This window comes from Cherax quadricarinatus, chromosome 43 (assembly GCF_038502225.1).
Source record: "Cherax quadricarinatus isolate ZL_2023a chromosome 43, ASM3850222v1, whole genome shotgun sequence".
Lineage (NCBI taxonomy): Eukaryota > Metazoa > Arthropoda > Malacostraca > Decapoda > Parastacidae > Cherax > Cherax quadricarinatus.
The window spans coordinates 12466354-12481647 of NC_091334.1; the positions used below are offsets into that span (position 1 = coordinate 12466354).

The window sequence follows — 15294 nt, forward strand, 5'->3', positions numbered from 1 at the left end:
TCACTGATAAACAATGGGACACTGACTGTGGCCGCGTCGGGGCCACTCGTACATGCCTGGGACGAACAACTATTTGCGAGTCAATATTTTGATGAAAAAATGCTACGATTTGCGAAAGTTACGGCTTCCGATGCTTACGAAAAACGAGGGTTCACTGTACTGCACATCGAGAGTGCATCAACTAAAAACTCTAGATTGAGGGACTCACCACATCCTAATTATGTCCTCCAGGGTGATGTACTGATTACAACGTCTTTTCATCTCTACTGTCTCTGTATTCGACTGAAGAAGTCTACTGTGTAAGCGAAACATTTTGGAATAAAGATACCTAACTGTTGCATGTGTCTTTGTTTATCACAACTAAAAACTAATGCAAAAATGCAGGATTTACAATGGCAGTATCTCTCTCCATCTGTAACTGACAGTCTTTTCTACACCTACCTTAAGATTTATCATCTCAAAAGTTTCTTGATAGACATCCATATTACCAGTCTCAATAATTTTATTAGACAACTCTGTAAGTTTGAGGAAATCTGACATATTGTTGTCTCCATTCTCATTACCCAAATTGCCAGTTTTTTTCAACTTCCATCTTTGGGCTGATGACATTTTCTTGTTTCCACCAAGTCTCTGTAAACAATGGAAGCTGAGCTTTATTTAAAATTATAAACATTAACTTTTTAACTTTATTACACAATATAGTATACAATTCAATGTAAATATTTTTATCCTAAACATACACAATTAATACTCTTATCTCTTCAACAAGAAGAAAGACTGAGATCCCACTGAGGGCAGAGACAGTTAAGCTGCTCAACTTAGCAATGAAGAATTACTTATGGAAGCATGTCAAGAAAACCAATAGGATGGAAGAAGTTGACAAATCAACAAAGATGGAATTAGAATTCCTTTATAAAGACTAGGAAAACACACACAAACCAAGAATTCCAAATAAGTGTTAGCAATCACTGTACCCAGTCTGCTACCTAGTGGAATTCAAACAGAGCTGAAACTGGAATGAATTCCAAACATGGGATATTCATCCAATGCCATAATTCCACCTACATATCCAATGGATAGGACTGTCACTATTGTATTAACAATCATAAAAAGACTAACCTACTTGCAAAAAATTTCACTGTGAAGATGCAGCTCTGATACAGAGATTCAATCTCCATGGTTAGCTTAACCCTTAAACTGTCCAAACGTAGATCTACTTTTCGCGCGTAGCACTCCGACCTTGATTTTCTCCATAAGAAAGCGTGTAAAAAAAAATGTAGCTCTACGTTCGGAGCACTACACGAGCGAATGTAGATCTACGTTTGGGCAGTTTAAGGGTTAAAGAAATATTTCAAAGTTTTCCACAATGACAATAGAACAAAAAGGTGCATCTCTCCTTAAATTCTAGCATAGAATAGGCTGTGGGGTACCAGGTAAGATCAAGATTGCTGAACGATGTGCCATCACTACCTCTTAATTCCTATATAGTATGGTCCTGAATTATGATTCACAAGTATCAGACTGGACCTTTGGAGCCAATTAATTACTTACGAACAAAGATTCATCCTTCTGAATAACGAGATTACTTACAACTGTGGAAATATCACTACCAGACAGTATCAGCATTCAACAAGGCTGGAATTATATTTTTTCTCAGTTACTTTTTTTATCAAATACACTAACAGTTTGTATATGTTCATTTTATACCTGCACAGAGTTCGTGTTTATTTGGTAGAGATTGGTCAAGAACTGCTGATTTAAAATTACTATTTATTGGGGTAGAAAGTGGATGTGTCTAACTAGTAGTCAGTGACCGAGGTTCAGATCACATGACACCATCCTATCTCGCTACACAACCTGAGCATGCACACTCTCTCACTAATACCCTCTCTCAGACACCTGATGCTCTTAATGTAACAGTGAGCTACATCTACCCCTCTCACAGTCACCTGATACCCTCTTGAACAGTGAACATATATAAGAAAGCATAATTAAAATTGTCAGATACAATTTCAGTCATAGCTGCTGTTGCTCTACTCTTTCACCCTTTCCCTCAACTGCAGGAGGAATGAAATGCAAGAGAGGAAGAAAGGTAAGGAAGTAGGAGAGAAGGGGAATAGAAAGTAATATATAGTTCTTAAGAACTATATATTACTTTTAATTTTACTGGAAAAAGTGAAATTAGATAGAGAATATTATGGCTGGGAAAAGCATATCTGATTATAACAAGGGTATCTTTGGGAAAATAGGTTTGAAGTTCCAAAAACCTGAGTAATGAACAATTTTCAGATATGTATTACTACTGTCAAATAGGAGCCACAATGTATACCAACACTGCCTAGAACAGAATGGCCAACTTTGTCAAAGAAAGCCAATGTAACCCCAATTCACAAAAGGAGAGGAATGGGCACCTACACTGTTTCCAAAATATCTAACAAAGGAGTGACTCCCAATATGGTTTCAGAAAAGTCCCTCTGAAGCAAAGTACCTGTTAAAGCTCTCCATTATGGGACAACAGCCAATGGATAATCTAAGCTCATTTAAGCTATACAGGGTCTTGCAGGTGCATGGCCAGATACTGCCCAGTGGCTTGGCAAAATTACAGAAACTAAGAATCTGCTGAGAGAAAAGAACCAGAAGTTATTAGCCTGTATCCTGTAAAAACTCCTGGTGAATGCTTAGGCAGATTCACCCTAAGCACCCGCCATTTTGTTCCCTAAAATAGTAGCATGTTCATAGCACCAGCAAAATTCCACATCCTTTCCTTTACAATGGATGCAGGCAAACACATTCAGCTGCAATAGGAAGAACTGAGGCATGCTCTGCCAACAGCTTAGAGAATTTTTATAGAGATAATATACTGTAAAGGATTTCCCCCAAAATTTGTCACTATAATTGCCTTAAGGATGACATGCAGTTCAACAGTAAAAATCTGAAGATTCTACTGGTAACTATATACAATAACAGGGAATAACTGCTCTAAAACCCATGCCTCCATCACATTTCGAACCATTTGCAAAGGCCTTGACCTCTCCTGTATGAACATAATTACACTCGAGGAAGTTAATCAATTTAGGCCACTTGAATTTAGTGTTTTTTCACCCACTGCCTCAAATACTTCTGTAAGCTTTTATTTCCTTGGAACTGATAGTCGAGACTATGCCCCGTCTAATCAGAATCCCTACAAAGCAGTCATGTGCAATGCACATTTAGTGAATGACATTGATGTTCTCCCTAAGGAGAAGAAACACATAGTAGAATTAATAACTTTGTCAACCTCTGATACCTTGGTCTCTTCAGGAATTCTCCCAACTTAAAGGGACAAGAATACATAAAAACCTCCCCGGGAACTTGCATAATTTATATACCTTAAGGTTCCCGTATCAAAGCACAGAAACATTTATCAAAGTATTTACTATTTGATTACTAGGAAAAGACAATCTAGTGTGTGAGAAAATAATGACTCCTCAGTAAGCACGTACAAATAAGAACGGACACCATATAAAAATAGAATGACACTGAAACAATATTTACTATCGGAAGAACTGGAGATCAAGTTGTGCTAGAAAGTATAGTCGACAGAAAAAAAACCTCAATGGGGAAAAAATAATCAGCTGTACTGTACTTCAGTGAAAGCAGAATTTCCATGAATGATCAGTCTTACACCACCTACATTTACCACAACACATTAACAAACCTTCAAAGCTTTGGCTACTGTCTCTCCTTGTTTTAAAAATTCAAGAATCTCTGTGTAGACTGAGATAATTCCACTAGCTGGTGTTCCACCAGGGTTATCATCACTGTCCGCATTACTCTCTGTATCAGATCCGTACTTCTTTTCGTCCCCTTCTCGGTGCTTAACCTGAAATGAAAAGGCTCAGTGATATACTGGTACAGACATTTCTTGGTTTTGAAAATTTCAGTATTTTACCTTTGCTATACTATACGTACTACATGACAAAAATGTAGGTAGTAGTTAAAATATCTTTATTAAGCAATCCACAAAGAAACCTTACCAAAGGCCAGGTTGTGAGAGCAGGAAAGTCCTTGACACTCTTCACAAGTATACATCAATCTTGAATTTAGAACTTCATTTCTCTTATATTTCTTTTATTTTTCCAAGTTCATCACACCTGATACAGTACACTTTTAGTTACAGGGAATATAATAATGTAAACAAAGAAGGACTATTACATACCTTAACCCAATCAATGTCATCAAGCCAAGCATCCTTGATTGTTTCACTTTCCTTTTTAAAATGATAAAAGCCATCCCCATCAAAGTGGCCATCTTCCAGTTCCTCTTTCATGTTAAATGGCGTTATTTGAGTCTCTCCCTCAAAATCCACAGTGCCTTCTTCCTGACCTGTGTTTGATATAAATGCAATGCTGTGTTATACATAAGGCATAATATCTATACACATTAAGGATTCATTTTACAGCCTCCCCTCACTTAACAAGTGAGCTCTGTTCCTAAGACCACATCGATAAACGAATTCATCTCTAAGCAAGGAGCATACTATATAATGGCAAAAGGATTGTGGCAACCATCTTTGATATTGTTTTAATGTCACTTCTGCACCATTTATACTATTTTTAGTATATTGTTAAATGTTTATACAGTAGTGTACTGTACAGCCTCTCCTCACTTAGTGACGTACTCATTTACCGACCACTTGGACTTACGACCAGCTCTCCAACCAGTATGCAAATCTAAATAATGTATATTAGAGCTGATTTCCTCTATTCTGTCTATTACAGTATACAGTAAACTACTGTATAAACATTTAAAAATATTTTTTATTATTATTATTATCACACTGGCCAATTCCCACCAAGGCAGGGTGGCCCGAAAAAGAAAAACTTTCACCATCATTCACTCCATCACTGTCTTGCCAGAAGGGTGCTTTACACTACAGTTTTTAAACTGCAACATTAACACCCCTCCTTCAGAGTGCAGGCACTGTACTTCCCATCTCCAGGACTCAAGTCCAGCCTGCCGGTTTCCCTGAACCCCTTCATAAATGTTACTTTGCTCACACTCCAACAGCACGTCAAGTATTAAAAACCATTTCTCCATTCACTCCTATCAAACACGCTCACGCATGCCTGCTGGAAGTCCAAGCCCCTCGCATGCAAAACCTCCTTTACCCCCTCCCTCCAACCTTTCCTAGGCCGACCCCTACCCCGCCTTCCTTCCACTACAACTGATACACTCTTGAAGTCACTCTGTTTCGCTCCATTCTCTCTACATGTCCGAACCACCTCAACAACCCTTCCTCAGCCCTCTGGACAACAGTTTTGGTAATCCCGCACCTCCTCCTAACTTCCAAACTACGAATTCTCTGCATTATATTCACACCAAACATTGCCCTCAGACATAACATCTCCACTGCCTCCAGCCTTCTCCTCGCTGCAACATTCATCACCCATGCTTCACACCCATATAAGAGCGTTGGTAAAACTATACTCTAATACATTCCCCTCTTTGCCTCCAAGGACAAAGTTCTTTGTCTCCACAGACTCCTAAGTACACCACTCACCCTTTTCCCCTCATCAATTCTATGATTCACCTCATCTTTCATAGACCCATCCACTGACACGTCCACTCCCAAATATCTAAATATATTCACCTCCTCCATACTCTCTCCCTCCAATCTGATATCCAATCTTTCATCACCTAATCTTTTTGTTATCCTCATTACCTTACTCTTTCCTGTATTCACTTTTAATTTTCTTCTTTTGCACACCCTACCAAATTCATCCACCAATCTCTGCAGCTTCTCTTCAGAATCTCCCAAGAGCACAGTGTCATCAGCAAAGAGCAACTGTGACAACTCCCACTTTATGTGTGATTCTTTAACTTTTAACTCAACGCCTCTTGCCAAGACCCTCGCATTTACTTCTCTTACAACCCCATCTATAAATATATTAAACAACCACAGTGACATCACACATCCTTGTCTAAGGCCTACTTTTACTGGGAAATAATTTCCCTCTTTCCTACATACTCTAACTTGAGCCTCACTATCCTCGTAAAAACTCTTCACTGCTTTCAGTAACCTACCTCCCACACCATACACCTGCAACATCTGCCACATTGCCCCCCTATCCACCCTGTCATACGCCTTTTCCAAATCCATAAATGCCACAAAGACCTCTTTAGCCTTATCTAAATACTGTTCACTTATATGTTTCACTGTAAACACCTGGTCCACACACCCCCTACCTTTCCTAAAGCCTCCTTGTTCATCTGCTATCCTACTCTCCGTCTTACTCTTAATTCTTTCAATAATAAGTCTACCATACATTTTACTAGGTATACTCAACAGACTTATCCCCCTATAAATTTTGCACTCTCTTTTGTCCCCTTTGCCTTTATACAAAGGAACTATGCATGCTCTCTGCCAATCCCTAGGTACCTTACCCTCTTCCATACATTTATTAAATAATTGCACCAACCACTCCAAAACTATATCCCCACCTGCTTTTAACATTTCTATCTTTATCCCATCAATCCCGGCTGCCTTACCCCCTTTCATTTTACCTACTGCCTCACGAACTTCCCCCACACTCACAACTGACTCTTCCTCACTCCTACAAGATGTTATTCCTCCTTGCCCTATACACGAAATCACAGCTTCCCTATCTTCATCAACATTTAACAATTCCTCAAAATATTCCCTCCATCTTCCCAATACCTCTAACTCTCCATTTAGTAACTCTCCTCTCCCATTTTTAACTGACAAATCCATTCGTTCTCTAGGCTTCCTTAACTTGTTAATCGCACTCCAAAACTTTTTCTTATTTTCAACAAAATTTGTTGATAACATCTCACCCACTCTCTCATTTGCTCTCTTTTTACATTGCTTCACCACTCTCTTAACCTCTCTCTTTTTCTCCATATACTCTTCCCTCCTTGCATCACTTCTACTTTGTAAAAACTTCTCATATGCTAACTTTTTCTCCCTTACTACTCTCTTTACATCATCATTCCACCAATCGCTCCTCTTCCCTCCCACACCCACTTTCCTGTAACCACAAACTTCTGCTGAACACTCTAACACTACATTTTTAAACCTACCCCATACCTCTTCGACCCCATTGCCTATGCTCTCATTAGCCCATCTATCCTCCAATAGCTGTTTATATCTTACCCTAACTGCCTCCTCTTTTAGTTTATAAACCTTCACCTCTCTCTTCCCTGATGCTTCTATTCTCCTTGTATCCCATCTACCTTTTACTCTCAGTGTAGCTACAACTAGAAAGTGATCTGATATATCTGTGGCCCCTCTATAAACATGTACATCCTGAAGTCTACTCAACAGTCTTTTATCTACCAATACATAATCCAACAAACTACTATCATTTTGCCCTACATCATATCTTGTATACTTATTTATCCTCTTTTTCTTAAAATATGTATTACCTATAACTAAACCCCTTTCTATACAAAGTTCAATCAAAGGGCTCCCATTATCATTTACACCTGGCACCCCAAACTTACCTACCACACCCTCTCTAAAAGTTTCTCCTACTTTAGCATTCAGGTCCCCTACCACAATTACTCTCTCACTTGGTTCAAAGGCTCCTATACATTCACTTAACATCTCCCAAAATCTCTCTCTCTCCTCTACATTCCTCTCTTCTCCAGGTGCATACACGCTTATTATGACCCACTTTTCGCATCCAACCTTTACTTTAATCCACATAATTCTTGAATTTACACATTCATATTCTCTTTTCTCCTTCCATAACTGATTCTTCAATATTACTGCTACCCCTTCCTTTGCTCTAACTCTCTCAGATACTCCAGATTTAATCCCATTTATTTCCCCCCACCGAAACTCCCCAACCCCTTTCAGCTTTGTTTCGCTTAGGGCCAGGACATCCAACTTCTTTTCATTCATAACATCAGCAATCATCTGTTTCTTGTCATCCGCACTACATCCACGCACATTCAAGCATCCCAGTTTTATAAAGTTTTTCTTCTTCTCTTTTTTAGTAAATGTCTACAGGAGAAGGGGTTACTAGCCCATTGCTCCCGGCATTTTAGTCGCCTCATACGACACGCATGGCTTACGGAGGAAAGATTCTTTTCCACTTCCCCATGGACAATAGAAGAAATAAAGAAGAACAAGAGCTATTTAGAAAAAGGAGAAAAACCTAGATGTATGTATATATATATATGCAAGTGCGTGTCTGTGAAGTGTGACCAAAGTGTAAGTAGGAGTAGCAAGATATCCCTGTTATCCAGCGTGTTTATGAGACAGAAAAAGAAACCAGCAAAAATATACCAATGTTATAAATGGTGTAAAAGTGACATTAAAAATATATCTAAAGATGGTTGACACACCCACTACCAGCATAGTATGCTCCTCACTTAACTACCAATTCACTTACCGACCAACTCTTAGGAATGGAACCCCGTCGTTAAGTGAGGAGAGGCTGTATATTTTGTAATAACCAGAATACAGGAAATCAGCCCTAATATATATTATTTAGGCATGAATACTGGTCAGAGCTCATCGTAAGTCCAACATATTTGTTAAAAGAGTATGCCATTAAGTGAGGAAAGGCTGTAATTAATCATTTTAAATTAATTTATGTATTATTAATGAATTTAATTCCAATGAACCTTTAATGATTTTTTTAACAATTACTGTCTCCCACTGAGGTTGGGTGATATTCCCCCCCCCCAAAAAAAAGGAAATGCATTTACCATCATTCATTCAACAGCTGTCTTGCCAGAAGTGTGCAGACATCACATTTCAAATGACCCTCAGAACTGCAACTTCCCTACCCCTCCCTCAGTGTAGGCCACTGTACTTTCTACCTCCAGGACCCAAGTCCAGTCAACTGGTTTCCCCTGGATTTTTTTGTTATTTTGCTCACACTTCACAAGCACATCCATTAACCTATCAACTGGAGCACACCCCAGAATTAAATTTCCTGTGTGCACACATGTGCACGAGTGCACAAGTGCATTCATGTGTGCATGCATTTGTGGCAAGATATTGAAAAAAAATAACGACTGAGTGAATGTATTTTTATGACTCTAATAAGAGTGGAATGTGATATAACTTGCAATTTTATGGCATTCTGAGGTTAGCAAAAACATGATCACTTACTAACAACAGCAGTGTAAATGCACCAGTCATATTTACATTTTACAATCTAATGAGGCCAAGTTATGACTGTTTTTCAGTTTTTTATATTTTTTATATTAGATGTGTTTCAGTACATCAAACATGGAGAAATGCACAACCCAACATTGCTCCACTTGGAATATACAGTATAAACTGGTGCAAATACAGTACAGTAATTGTTCTTTATTCTATTTTTACCTCTTTGATCTTTTAACACTATATACAAGAAATATTTTATGATATTACAATTGTTTCCAGATTAATATTCCTTAAAAGATGGAAATAAATCACATTATTTGACTTTGTTGGGTTACCCTAGGTTTATTATTATGTTACAGTGTCAGTACTGAAGTTCGAGAGAATATCCGGGCTTATATAAACACTAATTTGTGTCCTTCAAAAACCACTGGAAAATATGTATTTACAAGGAAATCTTAGGATATTACAATTGTTTCACGGTGTAAAACTGAAACATACATGGAAATGTCATACTGACTTCATTAGGTTATCCTAAGTTAAATCTACATAGTGCGCTTTTGACTGAATTCCAATAACTGAATTCCACTCATGAAATTGTAATAATAAACAAGGAATGAATGAGTCATCTTTGTGTTAATTTCACACCCTGTTTGCTGGTAGGGAAGCCAGTGGTGGAACAACAGATTCTGATTTCACAGTCTACTATGTACCACAAACAGCACTGCTTACACTATACAGTGGACCCCCAGTTTACGATCACCTCCCAATGCGACCAATTATGTAAGTGTATTTATGTAGGCGCGTTTGTACGTGTATGTTTGGGGGTCTGAAATGGACTAATCTAATTCACAATATTCCTTATGGGAACAAATTCGTTCAGTACTGGCGCCTGAACATACTTCTGGAATGAAATAATATCGTAAACCGGGGGTCCACTGTACTACTATACTATTCACTGATCTACCCCTACCTCACCTATGCTATTTGTGCCTGGGCTTCCACAACAAATCACCTAAAGCCAATAATAACCCAACAAAAAGCTGCAGTGTAAATAATCACACAATCCACTGCTAGACAACACCCCTACCCCCCACTTCAAAGACCTAAACTTACTCACTATACAAAACAATCACTCATACTACTGTGCAAACTACATTTACAGAACAATCAATTCTAATATAAATCCTGACTTGAAGCACTCTCTGACAGTTGCAATATGACCCATAGACACAATACTAGGCACAAAAATCTCTATGACATTCCCTGTGTCTAGCTAAATATTTTCAAAAACTCAATGTTCATAAAAGGGGCCCAATATCTGGAACTCTCTGCCAGAAATCTCCAAACACTGGCTCAGCTAGCATTTTTATAACTACAGTTAAAAAACACCTTATCTCCTTAACCTCACCCAGCCCATCATAAATAGGAACAGTGGAACCTTGGTTTTCGTGACTAACCCGTTCGAAAAAGTCTGACGAAAACCGAATTGTACGAAAACTGAAGCAATATTTCCCATAAGAAATATGTAAATCCAATTAATCTGTTCAAGACACCCAAAAATATTAACAAAAATACATTTTATAGAGAATAACTTTAGTTGTACATACAGAAAACAATGAGAAATATATATAAATGACTAATGAAATGGATAAATGAACATTTAACATCAATTTTACCTTTATTGAAGACTCTTGCTGGTGTATGGAAGATGGCAAGGAGGGGAGAGAGAGGAGGAGAGGTTATTGTTTGGAAGGGGAATCCCCGTCCATAAGGAATTCAGGTATCAAGGCCTTATCCGGGGTTACTTCCCTTCTTTGTCTTTTACTGGCACTAGGACCAGCTTGAGTCTCACTGGACCCTTGTTGCACAAAGAATCTGTCCAAAGAGCTCTGTTTCTGGCATCTCGTTAAGATTTGCCTACAATGGGACAAGGCATTGTCATTGAACATGTTGTAGACACACCTTGTAACAGTTTTGTTAGTGTGATATTTCTGCACAAAACTTTGCAACTTGCTCCACTTTGCACACATGTCCTTAATCACTGAAGAAGGCACATTCTCCTCTCTCTCTTCCTCCTCCTCTGAAGCAATTTCTTCAGCTGCAGTCTACTGCTGTTCCAGATGAAGGTCTTGCAGCTCTTCAGTGCTTAGCTCTTCCCTGTGGTCGTCCACCAACTCTTCCACATCCTGGCCACTCACATCCAACCCCATGGACTTCCCCAAAGACACAGCAGATTCCACTTCCCGTACATCCTGGAGAGACTGGCTGCGCGTATACTACTTTCGTACTTTGCTACGAGTTCTTTCTTGAATTCTATCACGTTTCTCACCTTCTTTATCAAAGGGCTGGCACTTAGAGGTGATGCTCCTCAACGAGAAACAAAGGTAGACTGAGTCATGAATGCATGGGATGCTTTGTGTGGGAGCTTGAGTGGCTGAGTCATGCGGGCAGGAGGACGAGTTTGGTATGGACAATTTTCAACTCTACGAAAACCAAGTGGATGTACGAAAATTGGGACAAAATTTCAATGAAAAAAGTAGTTGAAAACCGAATTCTACGAAAACTGAGGCATATGAAAACCGAGGTTTGACTATGTTAAAACTATATATGCATTTGCTCAATATCATGAACATAGGTAAAACATTATAACGAATATATCCTTACTAACAATATCTGTAATCAACAAATGTTAATCATACCATTGTGGTCACCTTAGGCTAATAATCAAAACTAATTAAAACTTCTTAAAGCCATATAGCAAGAACTAATAGAATATTCAATTCTCTTGTACTCATTGAAACTCATCTAATGATCATATGTACAAAATTACTGCACTGTTATTGCCTTATTAATCTTAAGTTAGTCTTAAGTTTGCCCAAAATGCTCTGCATATAAAGGGGCTTTTGGCATGTATACCCAATTGTTATACTCCTTTGTACAAACATGTATCATGCTGAAATAAAATTATTATTATTATTATTATTATTATTATGTGTGAAGCGTGGGTGATGAATGTTGCAGCGAGGAGAAGGCTGGAGGCAGTGGAGATGTCATGTCTGAGGGCAATGTGTGGTGTGAATATAATGCAGAGAATTCGTAGTTTGGAAGTTAGGAGGAGGTGCGGGATTACCAAAACTGTTGTCCAGAGGGCTGAGGAAGGGTTGTTGAGGTGGTTCGGACATGTAGAGAGAATGGAGCGAAACAGAATGACTTCAAGAGTGTATCAGTCTGTAGTGGAAGGAAGGCGGGGTAGGGGTCGGCCTAGGAAAGGTTGGAGGGAGGGGGTAAAGGAGGTTTTGTGTGCGAGGGGCTTGGACTTCCAGCAGGCATGCATGAGCGTGTTTGATAGGAGTGAATGGAGACAAATGGTTTTTAATACTTGACGTGCTGTTGGAGTGTGAGCAAAGTAACATTTATGAAGGGATTCAGGGAAACCGGCAGGCCGGACTTGAGTCCTGGAGATGGGAAGTACAGTGCCTGCACTCTGAAGGAGGGGTGTTAATGTTGCAGTTTAAAAACTGTAGTGTAAAGCACCCTTCTGGCAAGACAGTGATGGAGTGAATGATGGTGAAAGTTTTTCTTTTTCGGGCCACCCTGCCTTGGTGGGAATCGGCCAGTGTGATAATAAATAATAAAAAAAAATTATTATTATCAATGTTAACCATGATGCATTACTTGGACCTGTCTGATCTTAAATTTTTTCTAAGGTATGAAGAGGTTGCAGGAGACTCAAGCAGTTGTGCTGAGATCAAAAATACTGATCTCAGCACAACTATTTAGCATTTCTGAAGCCATGAAAAATTGTGCCTAGCACGTCAGACACAGTTATCACTTGCATACTAGTATGTCACACACAGTCATCACATGCATACGTGGACACAATTATAAGGTTAAATACCACTAATTCCCCATCAATCTAAACCTTCTAACCTTCCTTCCTCTCTTACATTCCTATTTTTTCCATTCACTCTCACAAACTCCTAATGTATCTAACACAGCAACAGGGGAGGTGGTTTTTTTTTTTACTGTTGTAAAGGTGACTAAAATGTCAAAAGCAAAGTGCTAGTAACTCCCACTCCTGTATAAATTGCTAAATTCAAAACGAACATTTTAAAGTTAGGATTTTTGAATGTGCTTGGATGTTGTATAGATAAGAAAGAGTTGATTGTTAAAGTTATGAATGAAAATTTGGATGTCCTAGCTCTAAGCAAAACAAAGCTGAGGAGGTAGAAGAATTGCAGTGGGGAGAACTAAATGGGATTAGGTCTGGTGCACCTGAGAGAAGAGATAAGGAGGAAGCAGGGGTAACATTGAATGATCAGTTATGAAAAGAAAAAAGGGAATAGCACAAATTCAAGGATGATGCAGATTAAATGTAATAGCAGGATACAAAGGGGTTAATATTAAATGTTTATGCATCTGGGAAAAAGAGGAGTGTAGAAAGATTTTGGAAAATGTTGTGTTTCGAGTTTTGAACCAAGTAAGAAAGTAACTGTTGTGGGGCTATGTTAAAGTCAGAGAAGCTACTGTGGAGGGAGTAATAGGTAATAACGTACAAATAACCCACACATAGGAGAATGAAACTCGGGACAATGTTTTGGTCTGACCTGGACCATTAACTAATCCGGCTGAAATGTTCTCATAAGTTTCATTCTCCTACGTGCAGGTTTTATTTGTGTATTGTTCCAGTCATGGTACTGGGCCTTTTTATTCTTCATGTAGTAGGCAAGTTTTGGGTGCCAGGGGTAAATAATAATGGGTGGCCAATAGATCTAACAGCTTAAAACAAGAGATGAATTGTTAGATGGGAAGTTGGAGGTATTGAGAAGATGGAGGAAATATTCCGAGGAGCTGTTAAATATTGATGAATATAGGGAGGCAGTGATTTCATGCACAGGGCGGGGAGTTATAACATTTATTTGGCATGATGATGAATCAGATGTGAATGTAGGGAAGGTGCATGAGGAAATGGATAGAATGAAATGGGGTAAAGCAACTGCAATTGATGGGATCAAGTCACAAATGTTAAAAGCAGATGAGGATATAGTTTTGAGGTGGTTGGTGCATTTGGTCAATAAATGTATGAAAGGGGGTAAGGTACCTATGGAGTGGCAGGTAGCATACACAATTCCTTAGTATAAAGGAAAAGGAGATAAAAAGGAAGTGTAAGAATTAAAGGGAAACAAGCCTGTTGAGTATACATGATAAAATGTACGAGTTATTTGCGTATAGTCATTATTAAAAGAATGAAGGATAAGAGAGAGAAGGATTGCAGAGGAACAAGATTTTAGGAAGGGAAGGGGATATGTAGTTGAAGGTAAAGAAATCTTCATTGACTATTTGGATTTAGAAAAGGCATATGATAGTGAATAGGGGAGCAGAGAGGCAGGTGTTGCAAGTGTATGGAATAAGTGGTAGGTTGCAGAAGGATAGTGAGGCTCAAGTTAGGGTATGTAGGAGAGCAAGATTATTTTCCAGTAAAAGTAGGCCTTAGACAGGAATATGTTGTCACCATGGTTGTTTAACCATAGATGGGGTAAGTAAAACAAGTGAATGCTAGAATGTTATGAAGAGGTGTGCGATTAAAGATAAAGAATCTGACAAGGTGGAAGTTGGTATGGTTGCTTTTTGCTGGTGACACTGCTTTTGGGAGAGTCTGAAGAGAAGTTGCAGAGGTTGTTAGACAAATTTGGAAGGTTATGTAAAAAGGTAATTAAATGTGAATATAGGAAAGAACAAGGTGATGAGAGTAACAAAAAATTTAGGTAATGAAAGATTGGATATCATACTGGAAAGAAGGAATATGGAGGATGTAAATATGTTCAGATACTTGGGAATGGACTTCTTGGTAGACAGGCCTGTGAAATATGAGGTGATCCATAAAATTAACAAAGGGGAGAAAAAGGTGGGTGGTATAAAGAATCTTATCCATGGAAGCAAAAAGGGAATTGTACCAGGGTATAGTGGTACCAACACTCTTATATGGGTGTGAAGCATGGATTTTAAATGCTGCAACAAGGAGGCTGGAGGTACTGGAGATGTGTTAAGGGCAGTGTAGTGTGAATATTGTGCAGAGAATTCAAAGTTTGGAGATTAGGTGGTGTGGGGTTACTAGAAGTATGTACAGTACTTCCAGAGGGTTGTGAAGGCATTATTGAGATGCTCTG

At 38.7% G+C, this 15294-nt stretch overlaps 1 protein-coding gene across 9 annotated transcripts in view; it reads right to left on the reverse strand.

Annotated features, from left to right (window-relative positions):
• The window catches only part of holn1 (CD2 antigen cytoplasmic tail-binding protein 2 homolog holn1), a 48312-nt gene that overhangs the window by 15047 nt on the left and 17971 nt on the right, over positions 1-15294 (reverse strand). For all 9 annotated transcript variants that reach the window (XM_070093581.1, XM_070093580.1, XM_053784310.2 and 6 more), the window contains 3 exons: positions 4199-4365; positions 3698-3862; positions 442-630 (listed from right to left, as the gene is read on the reverse strand). In XM_070093581.1, coding sequence (XP_069949682.1) covers positions 442-630; positions 3698-3862; positions 4199-4365 — 521 coding nt within the window. The remainder of the gene's footprint in view (positions 1-441; positions 631-3697; positions 3863-4198; positions 4366-15294) is intronic.